The following is a 20349-nucleotide window of genomic DNA, read 5'->3' as shown; positions in this document are numbered from 1 at the left end:
GCAAAGAAGACATGAGAATGTTGCCAGGCCTCGAGGGCCTGAAGAGATTGAGCAGGCTGGGACTTGATTCTTTGGAGCGTAAGAGACTGAGGGGTGACCTAACAGAAGTGTATAAAATCATGAGGGGCATAGGTAGGGTGAATGCACAGTCTTTTTCCCAGGCAAAGGGAATCAAAAACTAGAGGGCATAGGTTTAAGGCAAGAGGGGAAAGATTTAATAGTGACCTCAGAAGCAGGGTGGTGCTGCCAGAGGAAGTGGTTCAGGCAGGTACAATAACAACATCTAAAGGGACAACTGTCATGGATATGGGCCAAAAACAGGCAAGTGGGACTAACTTAGATGGGAATTTTGGTCGGCATGAATGAGTTGGGCTGAAGGGCCTGTTTCTTTTCTGTATCTCTTAAACAAGAACCACTTGGGGTTAATTAGGATAATTTTAACCTGATTTTCTTAATAAACGCATCGAAACAAGGACAATGCACCTTGTAATTTTACCTGAGGTGACTTTTACAGAGAATCGATGTAACTTATATTTAAGGGCATGCTGCTCTTTCAAATGCCATCGTGTGATAATCTCCAGAAGCTCGATTGTATCATGCAAGCCTGGAGCAGTAGGGGTTCTGAATAAAAGTGCAAAATTTAAATAAATTTAGTTGTACGACCTTTTCCTAACAGAAAGTAGTGTGCCAGAAATATTTGGCAAAGCAAGGTAGAAAGAGACGAATTAGAGCAATCTTGTTCCTCGGTTTAATATTTTTCTGGTCCTCATTATAAAAGCCTAAACAGATGGTAGAGATCACTGATTTGATATTACAGGAAGGTCCTGCTCTTGAAATAAATTACAATTTTACAATTTGCACTTTTACTCATATGGATTTACCCATGAAGGAAACCTGGAAACAGCTCAAAAGCTTGATGTTATTATTTGAAACTATTAGCTATGGAGTGTTTGCTTAGTGCGTGTGCTCTGGTTCATACATCATGGGTCAGAAGAATGTAAATCTGCACCCGATTAGCTGCAACAATACTCCTCAAAAAATGTCTCACTTTTAAATAGTTTGCTGTTTCAATTCAAGCTGGCGAGGATCTGTTTTGAGGAAAATGTGTAGCTGAATTCACTGTGACTCTGTGTGTGTGTGTGTGTGTGTGTGTGTGTGTGTGTGTGTGTGTGTGTGTGTGTGTGTGTAAGGTATCTATTAGTCACATGTACATTGAGACACACAGTGAAATGCATCTTTTGGCGTAGAGTGTTCTGGGGGCAGCCCGCAAGTGTCGCCACGCTTCCGGCGCCAACATGGCATGCCCACAACTTCCTAACCCGTACTTCTTTGGACTGTGGGAGGAAACCGGAGCACCCGGAGGAAACCCACACAGACATGGGGAGAACGTACAAACTCCTTGCAGGCAGCGGCCAGAATTGAACCCGTGTCGCTGGGGACTCAAGAAGCAAGGTGCTCTTTTCTGAGCTCTTGTCGTGGGATTCAAGCAGGTTTCCTTGGAAAGGTGTAACATCCCCGTTGACTGGGCCCACATGTCTTCCAAGTGGAAGAGGACCATTGGGCTGGCTCGAGTCCATACGTTGAGAGAACCAGAAGCTCAGTGTAAACAACAGAAAGAGCACCTACTTCCCAAGCTATCCATTCACCCATCCTGTAGGGCAGCACCTGCCCCACTTTTTTTTTATTATTATTCATTCAAGGGATGTGGGCTTTGCAGGCTGAGTTCGCATTTATTTACCCTTGAGAAGGGGGTGGTGAGCTGCCTTCTTGAACCACTACAGTCCTTGAGGTGTGTGTATTCCCACAATGTTGTTAGGGAGGGATTTCCAGTATTTTGACCCAGTGATGACGAAGGAACGGCGATATATTTCCAAGTCAGGATGGCGTGTGGCTTGGGGGGAGGGGGTGGGGGGGGGCAGTGCAACTTCCGGGGGGGGGTGGGTGTCCCCCGTGCTTTTGCTGCCCTTGTCCTTCCAGCTGGTAGAGGCGGTGGGTTTGGAAGGTGCTGTCTTAGGAGTCTTGGTGAGTTGCTGCAGTGCATCCTGCAGGTGGTACAAACTGCTGCTACCGTGCAGACCTGTGGCAGAGTGTGCGGGTCACACGTGGGCCTCATCGGTCACCTCAAAAAAGGGTTGGAAGCAAGTCATCCTCGATCCTGAGGGACTGCCTGTGAGAGAGAGGGAGGGGGAGAGAGAGGTATTAAAACCATGTGGGATAAAACATTGATTTCATGGAGGCACTGCCTTCTTGACCACGATAAATACTCAGCTTCATTTATTGCTGCGATTCTGATGATTCAATTGAATCAAACAACTTATTTTGGTATCTGCAAAGAACAACACTTCTGACCACAAAAATTCACAGGTCATGGTTCCATACTAATGCTGAGTCTTGTATCAACCAGTGACCCCTGAGAACTGCAGGATCAGAGGGGGACTAATGGGTGCCTGTGCCACTGAGGTACAGCTCCAGAGCTTGTCTGCCCCAATCTGCCTCGGACTGCCAATGAATTGAATCACTTGCACCCCACACCGATGCAAGGGGTCCAATCCAATTCACCCACAATCTTGCCTAACCATTGATCCACGCACGTTCAGGTTAATGAGCCTCGACCCACCTGATGTGTCGGTCAGCAGTAAAATGTTGGACCCCGCCAAGGACAGGGTTTCCGTTAAGGAGAGTCTCTGATTCTGGGAATAACCCCCAACCTCATTAGCTTAAGGTTAGCGAAGCTTCCAAGACCGATCAGAACCGACAAATATCTTGAGCAACTGGGTCCCTGGCCTTTTTTCATTAATTCTGGCCAAACTCTCACCAAAATTTTAATAGGCTCCCACAAAACTACGAAGGAAATTCAGATCCACAGGCAACTGATCAGTTTTTGCTTACAGTCAGCATCCTTGACAAAAATTTCAGACCGTTTAACTCAATATTACATGTATGTACAAATAGATCGCCAACAGTGCCATTCAGGATGAACCAGAGGAATTCTTTGTTTTGTAACAGTAGCAACATTTCCGCTTGGACAAGGCATCAAGGAATTGGCTTACAGGGACAGGATAAGTCAAATTTCATTTTTATGAATAGCAATTTTCAGATAATTCACAGTGCTTTGAGTATTGAATTCCATAAGCTACCATTATCCTGTGAAATCTGATACTTATAACGGCACAGAAGGTCATTCGGCCCTTCAGGTACATGCTAGCTCCCAGAGCAATAATCCCATTGGTCTCATTCCCCCACATATTTTCCTTGTACCCCACAACTTGATCTCTCCAGAACATGACCATCAGCTTTTTTTTTAACCTACACTAAGGAGTAATTTATAATGGTTAATTAACCTGGTGGAAGGTATTAACGTTCAGGGCAATGGACAGAATGCCTGTCGAATGGCTGCTTTGTCATGGATGGTATTGAGTGTCTTTAAAGTTATTGGAGCCACACTGATCCGGCAAGTGGAAAGTATCACATCCCACTCCTGACTTGTGCCTTGCGGATAGTGGGAAGACTTTGGGGTATCAAGAAGTGAGCCACATTCCATAGAATATCCAGCCTCGGACCCGCTCTTGTTTCCACAATATTAACATGGCTGGTTCAATTCAGTTTCTGACCCCCAAGATGCTGAAGGTGAAGGACTCGGTAATGACAATGCCCTGAATGTCAAGATTAGTGAGTAGACACTCCCTTGCTGTAGGTGTACAATGCCTGACACTTTTGTGTTAGGAAGGCTATTTGCTGCTCATCTGACTTTGCCCAAATGTTGTCCAGATGTTGCTGCATGCAGACATGGGCTGCTTCAGTTGCTAAGGAGTTGTGAATGGAATTGAATGTCGTGCAATTATCCACGAACATCTCCTCTTCTGACCTTACGATGGAAGGAAGGTCATTGATGAAGCAGCTGAAGATGCCTGTGCCTAGGATATTGCCCCGAGGAATTCCTACAATGATGCCTTAGGGCTGGAACAATTGGTCTCCAACCACCATTATTACCTGGCACTACTTGCCTGTCATCTCACACCCCTCCCCAGTCCACCAATCACCTTGGAATCCTTTCTCGCCACTCTCCTTCTCCTCTTTATTACTGGCCATCTTGCCTCTCCACTCTCTGCCCTGATGCAAAACGTGGACAGTTCCTTTTCTCCCACAGGTGGTGCTCGACCCACTGAGTTCCTCCAGCAGATTGTTTGTTGCTCCAGATTCTGGCATCGGTGGTCTCCTGTGTCACCATAACCACTTTCCTTTGTGCAAAGTATGACTCCAAACATTGAAGTGTTTTCCACTTGATGCCTATTGACCAGTTTTACCAGAGCTCCCTGGTGCCACACTGGGTAACATGAAGTCACTTACCCCTCTTTTGTCCACGTTTGGACGAGGCTGGGGAGACCCAAATTTGGCATCTATGGACAGGTTATTGGTAATTACCACTTCATATAGTTGCCAACAGCACCTTCCATCATGTTGCTGATGGCTGATTGTGGATTGATTGGGCAGTAATTCGCTGGATTGGATTTTCCTGGTTTTTGTGAACAGGACATACCTGGACAATTTTCCACACAGGGTAAATGCCAGTGCTTTAAATGCACTGGAGCAGCTCTGCTCTAGGCCGGGCCTGTTCTGGAGTGCAGGAATTCAGTACTTAGGGCTGGGATGTTGTCTGTCCCAGAGCCCATGTTGTATCTAGTGCTGTCATCTCTTTCTTAATATTGTGCAGAGTGAATCGAATTGTCTGAAGCCTGGGGCCCACGATGGTGAAGGGACCTCAAGGGGAAGCCAAGCTGCATGATCCCTTTGAAGCTAATGACTGAACAACCTTGTCTTCAGCACATTAACATTGGGCCCTGCCATCGCTGAGGATGGGGACTCCTGGAGCCTCCTTCCCTCATTGGCGAGCCTCCACCATTCATGACTGGATGTGGTAGGAGGGCAGAGCTTTGATCTGATCCATTGTCTGTGGGGATCATTCAGCCCTGCCTTACTGCATGCACTGTTTTTGCTCCTCAGCACACGTTCATCCTGTGTTCCAGCTTTACCAGGTTAGCAGCTCTTTCTCACACATGCATGGAGGTGCTGGAAGCATGTTGTTCTGCACTCTGCATCAAGCCAGGTTTGATTCCCTGGTTTGATTAATTGCTAATTGGTTTATTATTGTCACACATACCGAGATACAGTGAAAGGCCTTGTTTCGCTTGCCACCCAGACAGATCATTCCATGCATAAGCACATCGAGGTAGTACAAAAGGAAAAAAGCAGAATGTTACAATTACAAAGAAAGCGCAGTATAGGTAGACTAATAAAGTGCGAAGGCCAATATGATGTAGGTTGAGAGATCAAGAGTTCATCTTTAGAATAAAAGAGGTCCATTCAAGAGTCTGATAACAATGGAATAGAAGCTGTCCTTGAGCCTGGTGGTACATGTTCTCTTATATCTTCTGCCCAACGGGAGGGGGGAGAAGAGGGAATGACTGGGGTGGGAGGGGTCCTTGATTACGTTGGCTGCTTTCCCGAGGCAACGGGAAGTGCAGACTGAATCGACGGAGGGGAGGCTGGTTTACGTGACGGACTGGGCTACGTTCACAACTCTTCAATTTCTTGCAGTCTTGGGCAGAGCAGTTGCCATACCGAACCGAGATGCATCTGGATAGGATGCTATTTATGGTGCATCTGTAAAAATTTGTGAGGGTTAATGGGGATCTGCCAAATTTCCTTAGCCTTCCGAGGAAGTAGAAGTGTTGGTGTGCTTTCTTGGCCGTACCATCCACGTGGCTGGACCAGGACAAATTGTTGGTGATGTTTACACCTTGGAACTTGAAGCTCTCAACCATCTCCACTTCGGCACCATTGGTACAGACAGGAGCGTGTACTCCACCCCACTTCCTGAAGTCAATGACCAGCCCTTTTGTTTTGCTGACATTGAGGGAAAGGTTGTTGTCTTGATACCATGCCACGAGGCTCCCTATCTTGTACTCTGTCTCACTGTTGTTTGAGATCCAGTCCACTACAGTGGTGTCATCTGCAAACTTGTAAATTGAGTTAGAGCAGAATTTGACCACACAGTCGTGAGTGGATAGGGAGTGAAGTAAGGGGCTGAGGACGCAGCCTTGCGGGGCACCGGTGTTAAGGATTATAAAGGTGAAGTGGAATGCTGGGCCATGAAGTTCTAGACTGTAGTGGTGTACATGTGGGAGAAGCGTGTTTGTCCCTGATCGATATGATTTCTGAATGCCAAAAGGCAACCAAAGTGGAAAATGTTACCCTTGCATTGATGACATTCAGTAGATATGCCAAACATTGTACAATTGTTTCTTTTGTTATTATTAATGAGAATTATTAGATGATTAAGGTTAAGGGAAACCATGTACAACATACAGATGATATGAGGATGCGGGTGATCCCAAACAAGTCGAACAATATGTTCTTTGTTAACGTGTCTAATTATATTATTGCAACAATTATATGACAGGATGCCAGATGAATTACGTCTGAGACATATAGGAAGAGATAATTTACTCTGGAGTTTTGTGTGCAGTTTTGTTCCCTTATCTGAAGAAGGGTGTTCTTGGCATAGAATAAGTGCAGCAAAGCTTTACTGGACTGATTCTAGGTATTGGCAGGGCTGATGTATGAGGAAAGATTGCGTCAGTTGGGCCAGTGTTCACTGGAGTGTAACAGAATGAGAGGGGATCTAGAAGGAAACTATAAAATTCTAATAGGACTCGAGAGATTCAGAGAGGATGTTCCTGATGGCTGGAGAACGCAGAAGCACCAGGGCACCCAGCCTCAGGAGATGGGGGAGATCATTTAGAAATGGGTTAAGGAGAAATGTCTTCACCCAGAGGTTAGTGAGCCCTTGGAATTCTCTACCACAGGAGGCCAAGTCACTAAATATATTAAGGAAGGAGACATATCTTAATGCTGAAAGGATCAAGGGGCATGGAGAGGTCAGAACAAGGTACTGAAGTGAATGACCAGAGCAATTGTGTTGAATTCTGGAGCAGACCCAAAGGGCTGAATGGCTTATTCCTGCTCCTGTTTTCTATGTTTCCATGTTACTGGAATCACTAAAGCCTGAAATTGAGATTTTAGAGATCTTAATTGCAATCTCTAATGAGAAGTTTCATAATGAAGAAGGCAAAGAGTATGTGTTTGGTTAAACGTATAACTGCAGAATGTACTTCTGTAAATAATTTCTTAATTGTATAGTTTTATTATCTGCAAATTGATAACTGATGGTATAATCTTATGTAAATAGTTAATGGTCCGTATGGGTTAAGTACTTTGTAAGGAAAAGCAGTATAGTAGATATGAATGTTTGCGAACATTTATGCACCTTGTGGAATGACCTTGTTTCATTGTTGTACCAGGCTCCGCTGCTCAGTTTGAGAATGGCTTCCTTCAATTAAGGATGCTCTGTGATAATACTTGCAGCAGCACCAAAAACAATAGACATTGCAATACCCAGGGCAGAAATTGAAAGCATGGCTGAAATCTGCTGAATGTGTTTTCTGTACAATGGTCAAAGCATAGATAAATGTGTCATTCATAACTTATTCCATCATGTAGTCCCTTTGTGGAAACATGACTGCTGAAAATAAATAGCCCAGGAAAGTGTTACATCCCTTTTGTCAATGCAGTTCCTCCTGAAGCAGCACTTCTGTTTCTTTTTAATATATGCTTCCCTTTATAACTAATGGTTTTATTTTATTTTAAATGGTGACAGAGTGCTGTAGCTTTGCTACCCGGAGGAATAATCACTGAATTGGGAATGGTGCTCGTTGTCATTGAAGGCATAACTAATTCATTCTCCATGTTACACCCGTCACTGCTCCCCCTCTGGCAGTGCGCTGTTAAAAGGAATAATAAAGCCAAATGATTCCTCATAATTAATGCAACCTTTTCAAAATCATGGCATTGTATAGTGCTGACTCATTAAAAGTAATTGGACCAGGGGTACCGAATCCTTGCAGCGTTCACTGTGATACTGCAGCGCAATGGCAGCTGCTTGTGTGGTGATTGCAGTGGTGTGATGTAGAGGGTGAGGTGAGCTGGAGCTGGCTGCAAGCTCATCTTTGTTTTCAAAGATCACCACACAGCAAGGACCAAAGGAATCCCACAGTCCTGAAGTCCTGACAAGCAGTGGTTTCAGGGAAGGACATGGCTCTCTTGTGTTTTTGTTTCGGTACAGTTGTGTGGTGATGTGAGGGGCCAGGTATTAGCAGTAAAGTAGGAGCAAGGAAGGGAAATTCACTGAAGGAATAGAGCTTCACGCTAGGTAAAACTTCACCTTGTTGCTTCTGACTTGCCAAAGTTAGGTCCAAGGGGAGTTCAGGAGTGCATTTAACCGGCATCCTGATGCTTTTGTGTATACCCTTGCTTCCTTCCTCTAGTTCTGGCCTCTTGTGCATCCCAGACTCTTTTACTTCATTGGTGGCCACACTTGAACTCTGAGATTCTTCCCCAACCTGCCCGCCGCCTCTCCTTCAAGGTGTACTTTAAAATATATCACTTCGACCCTACTCTTGGTCACTTGTCCTGATGCCTCTGAGGAACATAGGCAGTGATGTGGAAAGAGGGTAGACCGTTCAGCCATGTAAACTGAAAGTGGAGCTGAGGCCTGGTTCAGATCAGCCACCATCGAACCTGTTGACAAAACGGACTGCAGGGGTCACCTGTTTCTGCTGCAAGATCTGTGTTCTAATTGTCAAGCACTCTGTGGCTTGCAAGATCCCTGGCACTTCTATGCAAGCACTTTAAGCCAGTGCCCAGTCAACACATAATCCTACGTCTTTTTGTGTAGATTCAGTTCATGGCATCTTAGCCCGTCTTCCACTGCCTCTTTCAGAGCATATCGAATTATCCCTCAAGCACAGTTAACCTGTTTGCTTCAATGACCTTCATTTATAAATGATTTTACAATTCAATATTCACCTTCTTAATGTCCTGATGTTTAATTCATGTGAATGTACATCACATTTTGCTTGCTTGGTTTCATGAATGCTTTCATAATTTTACAAGCCTCAATTAGGTCACTTCCAGCTATCCCCATTCCTTAAGAAAACAATTCCACCCTTTCCTCATAAGTTCAAATCCCTAGTGTGTTAAATAATTATTGTTTCCTCTCTACCCCTTTAGTCGTTCAGTGGCCAAAATGGGCAGAATAAAATCAATCTAATTGCGATGATTAGAACTCTACGACCATTTCACTCAACAAACAGGACCCCGGTTTGAGCTGTTTAAAAATCCCTCTTCAGTGGAAGCTTTAAGTATAAATGATCAAGGCAACCACCGTGTCAGTCCAATGGCAGTTACCTTTTCATGTTTTAAAAGATATCCAAACAGTAGCATGGAATTTCACCACTCCCAAGCTGGAATAGTGATAATTGAATTAATTCCCCCATTAAAGATTCCTCGGATGAGCCTTGTATCCAAAGCCTACTTTCCTGCTCATTCCCCATACCCATAGGGTCGTAATATACGGAAATAGGCCCTTCGGCCCACTGAGTCTGCACCAACCATACACCACCCATTTACACTAATCCTACATCAATCCCATTTGTTAAAATTCTCCCCACAAATTTCCTCAACTCCTTCCAGATTCTGCCACTCACCTACACGCTTGGGGCAATTTACAGTGGCCAACTAACCTACCGACCCACACGTCTTTGGGATGCGGGAGGAAACCAGAGTGCCTGAAGGAAACCCCTGCAGTCACAAGGAGAGTGTGCAACGTCCACACGGACAACAACGGAGGTCAGGATCAAACCCACGTCTCTGGTGCTGTGAGGGCGTGGCTCTACTCACTGTGCCAATGCATCTGAGCACCCATCTCTTTGAAGAAACCATTAATTTATTTTTTAAGTTATGTGTCTGGAAGTTTGCCCCTGGTTAATAGTACAAAACACTAGATGGGTCCATGAAGTCAGTGGAACAAATTTCAGAAGTAAATTACAACACCTTTAGTGCAACCGACTGGGGATGCATTTCTGGGCATCAGAGTCAGCTTGTGGACAGGGCACTCCACACTCGAACCATTCTCCGTTTTTTTTTCCAAACTTGCTGTTTAATTCTTTCTGGGACAATGTGAAATCTGTGCTGAATGATTGCTGCCTCACGGATCGATGGACTCTTCATAACTGTGAGCCTTCACTCGGAGAACGGTGGCAGTCAGTGTGAAGGAGCCAAGCAGGCAAATTAAAAGTCTTGGGGTTCTGTAAGTGCTGCCTTGTGTGAAACGTGGGGGTGCGCACAAGAGTCAGAACTGTGCTCCCACATTAACGGCTCTTCAATATAACATGCCAGATCTTCTGATGACCAACCAGCAAGACCATCCTTTGGATCAACCTCAGATTGTCCTTATCCTCCAACATGTCCCTGGCTGCAGTGGACTGCCATCATTCGTCAGATCAGTGATGCAGCGCCCAGCACAGCTCCTTCCTGATTGGAAGTTACCAGCCCCACCCCCATCCCCCACTGAATTTCACTGCTTTCACCAGAGGGAGAGGCTGGAGCTCAAAAGAGCTGGAGGAGAGGCCAGAGCTATGGAGCACCAGGAAAGCTGAAATGACCAGAACGTACAGTCATCTTCATTACAAATGCTAAAACAAAATAGCAACTACACGGTTTTATAGAAAACGCCCTCCGCCTCCAAAAATCCTGAGTCCTGAGTCAGTACTCTTGCAAAGTGCTATATGTTTTTCTTTCTTTCAGCATGTTTTTACTCCTATTGTTGAGGTGAACCTTTAGAAATGGAGAGAATCGGAATCAGGTTTATTATCACCGACATATGTCGTGAAATCTGTTGTTTTGCGGCAGCAGTACAGTGCAAGACGTAAAAATTACTGTAAGTTACGAAAACAAATAAATAGTGCAAAAGAGGAAAGCTGAAGAAACAAAGCATAAACTTTTAATATTATAACAGTGAAAACAGTTATTTGCACATATGGAAAGAAAGTGAACGAAATTTTCCAGCTGTTCTTCCAGTCTTCATGCTGTAATCAGCAATGTGCCATTACTATTTTCTGGGTAATTTCCCCAACCCTTCGCAAACTTTCTTCAACTTCTGTCTCCCAAAAAGGTTATTGCAGTAGACTCTGTTGGAACTTCACATCCAGAATGTTTTCAATGCACTGTTTCACTTCTCACATTGTATATATAATGTACCTCAAAGAAATCATGTTCAAGACTGATCAGTACAGTACTTACCATGTTATTTGTGTATTCCTACAGGTCTACCTGTCTTTTGTCTACCCGAATGACTTCACCAGGCTCACTCACATGGAAACAGAAAATAAATGCTTCTACCGAGAGAGCCCCTTGTACTTGGAGAAGTAAGAACTTGGGCATACAGTCTGAATATTCAATATTAGATGCATTAGATTTAGACAACAGTCTAAAAATGGCTAGATCCACAGTGGAGTTTTGTCTTTAGGCAACGCTGAGAGTTAATCCCTTAACCTAGACTTTATCAGAGCCATTAGCAAAGTCTTGATTTACATTCATTAAACATTCTGTAGTTTAATACTTACAAAGTTTGTGTGATGTTTGGTCTGAGGCCATTTAATGACCTCACAAAGGTTTCTGTAGTTCAGGTTATCACAAATGTTGGTTTCTGATTGGATTGATGGTCAGTTTCTAAAATAGAATCCTGACTTCATTGGCCAATGCTTTCCACCACCTCAGACTAATCCTTCCCATTCGCCACTGTAGAGGGGGATCTCCTGAGGACCTTCCCTATGCCAAAAACGTAAGAAAGGGATGTAGGTGGGTTAAGTGAGTGAGCAAAGATCTGGCACATGGAGTATAATGTACAAAAATATGAAATTATTCATCTTTGAAGGAAAAATAAAATATGTTATCTAAATGACATGGCTGTATAATATGTACAACCACAACTTCCTGCCATAGATAAAATGGTTAATGGTATAAATACAGTGGGGGCTACTTTTCAGTTGCACAAACAGAGTAAACTTTTAGTTTACTAACAAGTCTGGTTCTCTGGAAAATGACAAGAAAATATGCTGCTAGAATGAATGGGTATCTAGAATAGATATCCATCTGACCTACTCTAAACCCAGAGGTTGGTGGAAGTCACAGGAATGCAGAAATTTGTCTTTTTTTTCTTGTACAAAAAATGTCCACTCTTTTCAAAGATATATAGTTTAATATTCAGGTTTACAATTGATTTTCATTAGTAGGCTGTACCACAATACATGCATAATCATACTAGGCTCCCATTCTTATATAATTTTCAACCTTGCAGACAAGGCACCCAAATGTATGTACGATAATACTATGCAAACCAGGGTGTACTGAATGCTTAAAATACATTGAGGAGTTTGCATCACACTATTAGTTTAACAACTTGAAAATATAATTTCATAAGCCTGTGGCCATAAATGTTAATATTACAATTTAAGTGCTACACCCTTTGCAATTTATATAAATTACATGGATGAAGGCACTAAAGATATGTTTGCTAAATTTGCTGATGACACAAGGGTAGAGAGTCTTTTACAAAAAGAACATAAAAGGGATGTAGGTGGGTTAAGTGAGTGAGCAAAGATCTGGCATATGGAGTATAATGTAGGAAAATATGAAATTATTCATCTTTGAAGGAAAAATAAAAAGAAAATATGACGAGATGTCAAAGCTCTGAGGTGCCGAGAGACATGGGTTTCCTAGTGCACAATTCACAAAAGGCTAGTATGCAGGTATGGAAGGAAAACTACTGTTTATTGCTGAGGGAATTAGATAGAAAAGTGGGGAGGTTGCACTTCAGTTATATAAGCTTTGAAGGGAAGATATTTGGAGTTCTGTGTACAGTACTGGTGTCCTTGCTTGAAGGATTGGAAGCAGTTCGACAAGGTTTACCAGACTAAAACCAGGTTGAATTACGAGGAAAGGTTAGATAGGCCAGACTTGTAACAATGGAATTTAGAAGTATGGGAGGAGATTTGCGTTGAGTCTTTAGAATTCTCTTTCTCAAAGGGCAGCGGAAGCAAAGTCTTTGAGTATTTTTAAGGCAGGGGTAGAGAGATACTTGATAAGCAAGGGGGTGAAAGGTGATTGTGGGTAGTTGGGATTGTGGAATTGAAGTTACAACCAGATCAGCCATGATCAACCAGAACAGCAGACTCAAAGGGCCGAATGGCCTGTTTCTGTACCTGATTTATATTGCTCATGTCAGAAGAGGACACAAACTAAAGATTAGGAGTGCAAACTTCAATACTCGCAATCAGCTAAACATACGTTTGAGTTTCAGTTTAGAACAGGTGATGATCAGATATGTTTACACGAACATATTCACGTGCTTATGATATGTATTGAGGTCTCCTCACTAATAATCCATTCTGTGTTATTCATTTCTGGATTGTGGTCGTCAGCTGCAAGGCCAATGTTTATTATCCATCCCCATTTACCCTCGAGAAGGTGGTGGTAAGCCCCCAACTTGAACAGCTGCAGCCCTTTACAGTAGAGATACTCTCACAATGCTTTTGGGTAGAGAGTTCCAGGATTTAGGTCCAGCAACAATAAAGGAGCAGTGTAACCTTTCTAAGTCAGGATGGTGTGTTCCCACATACCTTTCATATTTGTAGAGGTTTTGAGTTTGGGAGGTACTGTTAAAGTAGCCTAGCTGAATAACCGTGGGGCATTTTGCACATGGCACACATCGCAGCCACTGTGCTGGTGGTAGAAGGAGTGAATGTTTAGTGTTATCGTCTGAGTGCTCGTAAAGCTAGACCAGACCACAGTCTGCTTTATCCCTTTTGGTAGTGTGGAGGTAGCCAAACAAATTATAGGTGCATTTCTAAGGTGGTGAATGGATTCATTTCCTTTTAATGTCTGTGATTCTACACTGTAATTATAGCTCTGATATAGGACTAGGAAACATTCTGAGACTGTATTAAGATGTATTGTGTAAATATAACAAGAAAGGGAATACATTAGAATATTTCTCTTCTAATCGAATCTCTTTTCATACTTATCCATAACAACATTTTAGTTGATTGAAAAGAAAAGGAAAACTTAATTGACGTTGCACTTTTCATGTCCTTTCCAGGATACCGCAAAGCACTTTATAGCCAAAGAGGTGTTTTTTTTAGCGTAATCACTGCTGCAATAGAGGAACACAGCTCGCTCCCTCAAACGGCAATGTGAAAAGGACACTAATCTGTTCTTTTTCAGTCACATTAACTGGGGGATAAATGTGACCAAGATTCAGCATAGTGATGAGATTCCTTAAATATGTATATTTTCATTTGTTCATGGGTGTGAGCATTGCTGGCAAGGCCAGCATTGATTGCCCATCCCTACAGGTACCAGGTAAGGTGGTGATGGGCCACTTTCTTAGACTATTGTGGTTTCAGTGATCAGACGTCTGGGCCAGTGGGACACCAAAGTGGCATAGTTGTAGTGCACCATCCGACCTGCAAGTGACCTGGTGTTCCTGAGTAGCTGCTGCCCTTGTCCTTCTAGGCCATAGGTATCATGAGTTTGGGAGGTTTTATTGAAGGGGTGTTGGATAGCACACACTGCAGCCATTGTGTTTTGATGCAGCAGGCAATGAATGTGGTACTGAGGTGCTAATCAAGTGGAGAAACAAAGGACTGCAGATGCTGGAATCCAGATGAAAAACACGATGATGCTGGAGGAACTCAGCAGGCCAGGCAGCACCCATGGAGAAAAGCAGGCGGTCAACGTATCGGGTCAGGACCCTTCTTCAGGACTGAAGATAGGAAAAGGGGAAGCCCGGTGTACAGGAGGGAAAAGCAGAGCAGTGATAGATGGACAAAAGAGGGGAGGCGGGGTGGGCACAGGGTGATGATAGGTAGATGCAGGTAAGAGATCGTGATAGGCAGATGTGGGGGAGGAAGGGGGGAGCAGATCCACCAAGGGATGGGTCAAAGGTAAGAGAGAGGGGAAAAAAAAGGGCTAGGAAAGGGAAGATGAGAAGAAGCATGGTGGGGGGGGGGTGGGGATTACCTAAAGTGGCAGAACTCAATGTTCATGCCATTAGGCTGCAAAGTTGCAAGACGAAAAATGAGGTGCTGTTCCTCCAGTTTGTGCTTGGAATTCTCCTGGCAGTGGAGGAGGCTGAGGATAGTGTGGGAGGGGGAGTTGAAGTGACTGGCAACAGGGAGATGCAGATCACAGTTACAGACAGAGTGCAGGTGTTCTGCAAAATGGTCACCTCATCTGCGTTTGGTCTCGCCAATGTAAAGGAGGCCACACTTGGAGCACCGAATGCAGTAGATGATATTAAGGGAGGTGCAGGTGTCTCGCCTGAAAGGACATTTGGGTCCCTGGATGGAGGTGAGGGGGGTGGTGTAGGGGCAGGTGTTGCACCTATGGCGGGGGCAGTGGGTAGTTCCCGGGATGGGTGGGGTAGGAGGAGTGAACGAGGGAGTCACGGAGAGACCTGTCCCTGCAAAAGGCAGAAAGGGGTGGGGAGGGGAAGATACGCTTAGTGGTGGGGTCCCGTTGGAGGTGGCAGAAGTGGTGGAGAATGATGTGTTGGATACATAGGCTGGTGGGATGAAATGTGAGGACAAGGGGGACCCTCTCCCTGTTGGGTCTGGGAAGGGGGATGAGAGCAGAGATACGGGTGCAAGCTCTCTGGACCACAGTCGGGAGGAAGCCCTGGTTAGAAAAGTTGGACATTTCGGATGTCCTGGAGTGGAAAGCCTCATCATGGGAACAGATGCAGCGGAGGCAGAGAAATTGAGAAAAAGGGATAGCGTCCTTGCAAGAGACAGGGTGGGAGGAGCTGGGTTGCAGTGTCCTGGATGGCAGTCCTTGAGTGTTTTTAAGACATCCACCAAAGTGTAAAGTTTATCATCACATTACTGACTTGTATCTTGTAGATGGTGAAGAGAGATGTCAGGAACCCAGTCACTCACAGCCAACCACACCACCTCTGACCTGTTCTGGTCACTGCAGTGTTTATATTTCTTGCATTGCATTAAGGACCACACTTCAAACGTACTTCACTGGCTTTAAGTATTTTGCGACATCCTGGGGTCCTGAACGATGCGGTGCAAACATAAGTCTTTTATTTTCCCTTCCCTTCTTCCTGGGGGAGGTCAAATTAACCACTTATTTTCACAATTGACTATCCATCACCAGCCACTGAAGCCGTGCAACTCAACCCATGGCACAGCTCTGCTTGAAATTTCTGTCTTTCCTCCCTGGCAGGTTTGGATTCTACAAGTATATGAAGATGGATGAGGAGGAGAACAAACCTTTCTTGTTTGATAACCCAGAGGGTAAGAGTGATAGGCAGTCATTGGTCAGTCATTTTATAGAGACTTTCAGAAGAATTTGCAAAACAGAGATAGATAGTTTGGGTCTGCTGGTTTTAATGCTCTACATCAGGCTTTTGCCATCATTTCACCCCATGTACATACAGTATGTATCTTCTTATCTCTTGCATATGCGCATTTATCTAACATAGAACTAAAAGTAAGCAATCTGTGCATGCTTTTTTGCTTAACTTTTGAAAGCAGAAAGAATTTGTGTGATTATTGACACACAAAATGTTTTTCTTATGTTCCTGGCGCCTTACATTAGCATCACTAACACCTAGCCTCAAAACTGCGTGAGCCAAGTGCAGAGCATAACTCCCTCTGCAATGCCTGAAGAGCGTATTTTAGAATTAATTTCCAATAACTTTTACTTGGAGTGATATTTGCAATTCCCACACCAGCAGCTTAAAATAAAATGGCAAAAATGATGAATTGGAAGGAGTTCTTTTCCCCCAAAGAAGTTGGCTCCAAGTACACAAGAAAGGTAGAAAAAAAAGCAAGGGAATTTTTAAAATATTTGGAAGATACATTGGCAATTGTGGTAAGGTTGCTGACAGCCCCATATTGTACAGGATTTCCCATATTGCAAAGGGGAGTTAGGTGTCCTGGATGATTTTGTTTCGGGATATCAATTTTCCTGTTTACCCAATGGAGATGGTGGGGCGGGACTTGGCATCCCAGGCCAGTCCAAATACCATAAAAGGAGCAGCTTGCGGTGAACTTTGATAGGCAACCCCACGTGGTGACCAGATGACTGGTGTGAAGTGAGGCTGTGGCCGCACAAATAGGGTCAGGTTTCTTAATTATTGCCGTTATTACTCCAACAGTTTTTACTTGAATGGGGTCATTCCTATATTGAAAACCTGTTCCCCTTTACTCCATCCTTCCTGATGCCGGGATTGCGTATGCCCAGAGCGCTTGGCCTCAGGATGTCTGACTTGCCTGGCAGTCAGTCCCACCCAAGGTTGAGCTGGCCCAGCAGATGGTATCCAGGATGATAGGGTCTCGTGATACTCTTGGCTATTGGCTTGCAGGGAGGTGAAGGAACAGCCCACTCAGTGCAAAACCCTCCCTGTCATCCACTGACTCCTCGGCTGAGGTTGTGAATTTAAGCCACACTCTAAGTCCATGAAGGTGGCATCTTTTCAAGGGCAGTTAGGGATGGGCAATAAGTACCAGTCTTCCGAGCTTCGCTCAGATCCAGGAAAATAAATAAATAAGAAAAAAACTCCAGAAGGTCCCCTCGAACTGCTGGGGGAACTCGGTGGTTCAAGCAGCATCTACGAGGGGAAGAGGAATTGTCGACACTTCGGGTCGAAACCCTGCATCAGGACTAAGAGTGGAGAGGGAGGGGAGCTGGTATAAAGAAGAGTGTGGGGGGGGGGGGTGGAGGATGGAGGCAGGGGCTGGTAGGTGGTAGGTGGGTCGAGGAAGGGTGAGGGATGATGGGCAGGAGGGGGAGGAGTGGAGTTGGGAGACAGGCAGGTCAGTGATAGGTGGATCGAGGAGGGGTGAGGGATGATGGGCAGGAGGGCGAGGGGTGGAGTTGGGAGACAGGCAGGTCAATGATAGGTGGATCGAGGAGGGGTGAGGGATGATGGGCAGGAGGGGGAGGGGTGGAGTTGGGAGACAGGCAGGTCAATGATAGGTGGATCGAGGAGGGGTGAGGGATGATGGGCAGGAGGAGTCAGGAGGGGGAGGGGTGGAGTTGAGAGACAGAGGCAGGTAGGTGATAGGTGGATCAAGGAGGGGTGGATGAGGGCAGGAGGGGGAGAGGTGGAGTTGAGAGACAGAGGCAGGTAGGTGATAGGTGGATCAAGGAGGGGTGGATGAGGGCAGGAGGGGGAGGGGTGGAGTTGGGAGACAGGCAGGTAGGTGATAGGTGGATCAAGGAGGGGTGGATGAGGGCAGGAGGGGGAGGGGTGGAGTTGGGAGACAGAGGCAGGTAGGTGATAGGTGGATCAAGGAGGGGTGGATGAGGGCAGGAGGGGGAGGGGTGGAGTTGGGAGACAGGCAGGTAGGTGATAGGTGGATCAAGGAGGGGTGGATGAGGGCAGGAGGGGGAGGGGTGGAGTTGGGAGACAGAGGCAGGTAGGTGATAGGTGGATCAAGGAGGGGTGGATGAGGGCAGGAGGGGGAGAGGTGGAGTTGGGAGACAGGCAGGTAGGTGATAGGTGGATCAAGGAGGGGTGGATGAGGGCAGGAGGGGGAGGGGTGGAGTTGGGAGACAGAGGCAGGTAGGTGATAGGTGGATCAAGGAGGGGTGGATGAGGGCAGGAGGGGGAGAGGTGGAGTTGGGAGACAGGCAGGTAGGTGATAGGTGGATCAAGGAGGGGTGGATGAGGGCAGGAGGGGGAGAGGTGGAGTTGAGAGACAGAGGCAGGTAGGTGATAGGTGGATCAAGGAGGGGTGGATGAGGGCAGGAGGGGGAGGGGTGGAGTTGGGAGACAGAGGCAGGTAGGTGATAGGTGGATCAAGGAGGGGTGGATGAGGGCAGGAGGGGGAGAGGTGGAGTTGAGAGACAGAGGCAGGTAGGTGATAGGTGGATCAAGGAGGGGTGGATGAGGGCAGGAGGGGGAGAGGTGGAGTTGAGAGACAGAGGCAGGTAGGTGATAGGTGGATCAAGGAGGGGTGGATGAGGGCAGGAGGGGGAGAGGTGGAGTTGGGAGACAGAGGCAGGTAGGTGATAGGTGGATCAAGGAGGGGTGGATGAGGGCAGGAGGGGGAGGGGTGGAGTTGGGAGACAGAGGCAGGTGGGTGATCGGTGGAAGCAGACAAGGAAACCAAAAGGCAGATGGAGCCAGATGGGGAGGGGGAAGGGTGGAGGGTGATGGGGGGGGGGGGGGAGACACACAAAGGCTACAAGTGCTGGAAACTGATAAGTAAGAAAGGTGATGATGGGGACCATGAGGGGCAGAGATGAAGAGCAGATGGAACCAGGTGGGGGAGGCGAGCAGGTGGGTAAAGTGCATGGGTAGTAGTTGGATGGATCTAGGGAGGGGGATAAAGACGGGTGATGGGGGGGGGGGGCTGGAGGTGGGGATATGGGAAAAGGAACAAAAATGGGAGGTGGATCAGAAGGAAAGAGGGAGGGAAACACAGGAGGTGAGGGTTTCCTGAAATTGGAAAATTCAACGTTCACACCATTGGGCTGTAGACTACCCAGGTGGAATGCGAGGTCCTGTTCTTCTAGTTTGCGTTGGGCCTCACCCTGGCTGTGGAGAAGCCAAGGGTGGACGGGTCGGTGTGGGAATGGGAAGGGGAGTTGAAATGCATGCTACAGATGGCCATTGCAAACCAGTCTCCGAGTCTGCCCTGGAGTAGTTCTCCATTACTCTGGGTTTCCACAGAAACTTTAAAAGAAAACATTTACAAGTCTTTTCCCTTTATTGGATGAAGATAGTTTGTTCTGACAACAAATTTTATTAGCTTTTATTTTGTATTTCTTTGTCCTGTTTCATTACATGCCATAGTCATAGCTGACATTATCACCCACACGCCTTTACCACAACCTGCCCCTTGTTTTTGCAATACCATGTTGGCAGCCCTTCATTGACTTTAGCCGTCATTGACTTTAGCTGTCGAGGGCCCCACTGTAACCCGACAACGTACATTCAATATCCTTGCAACTGAGTCCCTTCAAAAGCATAATGATGTAACAGCATGCAATGAATTTCTAACTTTTGTTGGGTTTAAATATTTTTCCTATTTCTTCTTCAGCTAATGAAATGAACTGGAAACAGAGCTATAAATTCTACTGTTGAACACAACAAATTGAGGGATGGGGTTGGCAGGAAGGGATCGGGGATGGGAGGAGCATATGATCTGTGGGTGGGGGAGTGATTACTATTAGCATGGGAGACGTCTGAGGGTGATCATGAACAATGAAAAGTTATTGGAGGGATCTACCTGAAGGGAGGTGTGTGCCTTGGACTCTCTTAACTAACATCAAAGCATGCCTTAACCCATGGCTAAGACCTGCTCTGTCCAGTGTTTGGAGACCCGTGCATTTCTGCAGGGTAGGATTTCATGTGTGATGTCAAAGCCA

General features: G+C 45.7%; 1 protein-coding gene across 1 annotated transcript in view; it reads left to right on the top strand.

Moving 5' to 3' along the window:
• LOC127577716 (N-acetyl-beta-glucosaminyl-glycoprotein 4-beta-N-acetylgalactosaminyltransferase 1-like) overlaps positions 1–20349 on the top strand; it is a 591438-nt gene that overhangs the window by 518572 nt on the left and 52517 nt on the right. Inside the window, exons 12-13 of the mRNA XM_052029203.1 lie at positions 11224–11324; positions 16192–16262. Coding sequence (XP_051885163.1) covers positions 11224–11324; positions 16192–16262 — 172 coding nt within the window. The remainder of the gene's footprint in view (positions 1–11223; positions 11325–16191; positions 16263–20349) is intronic.

This window comes from Pristis pectinata, chromosome 14 (genome assembly GCF_009764475.1).
Source record: "Pristis pectinata isolate sPriPec2 chromosome 14, sPriPec2.1.pri, whole genome shotgun sequence".
NCBI lineage: Eukaryota > Metazoa > Chordata > Chondrichthyes > Rhinopristiformes > Pristidae > Pristis > Pristis pectinata.
The sequence above is the reverse complement of the archived record's forward strand: the minus strand, read 5'-3'. Positions and strand labels throughout refer to the sequence as shown.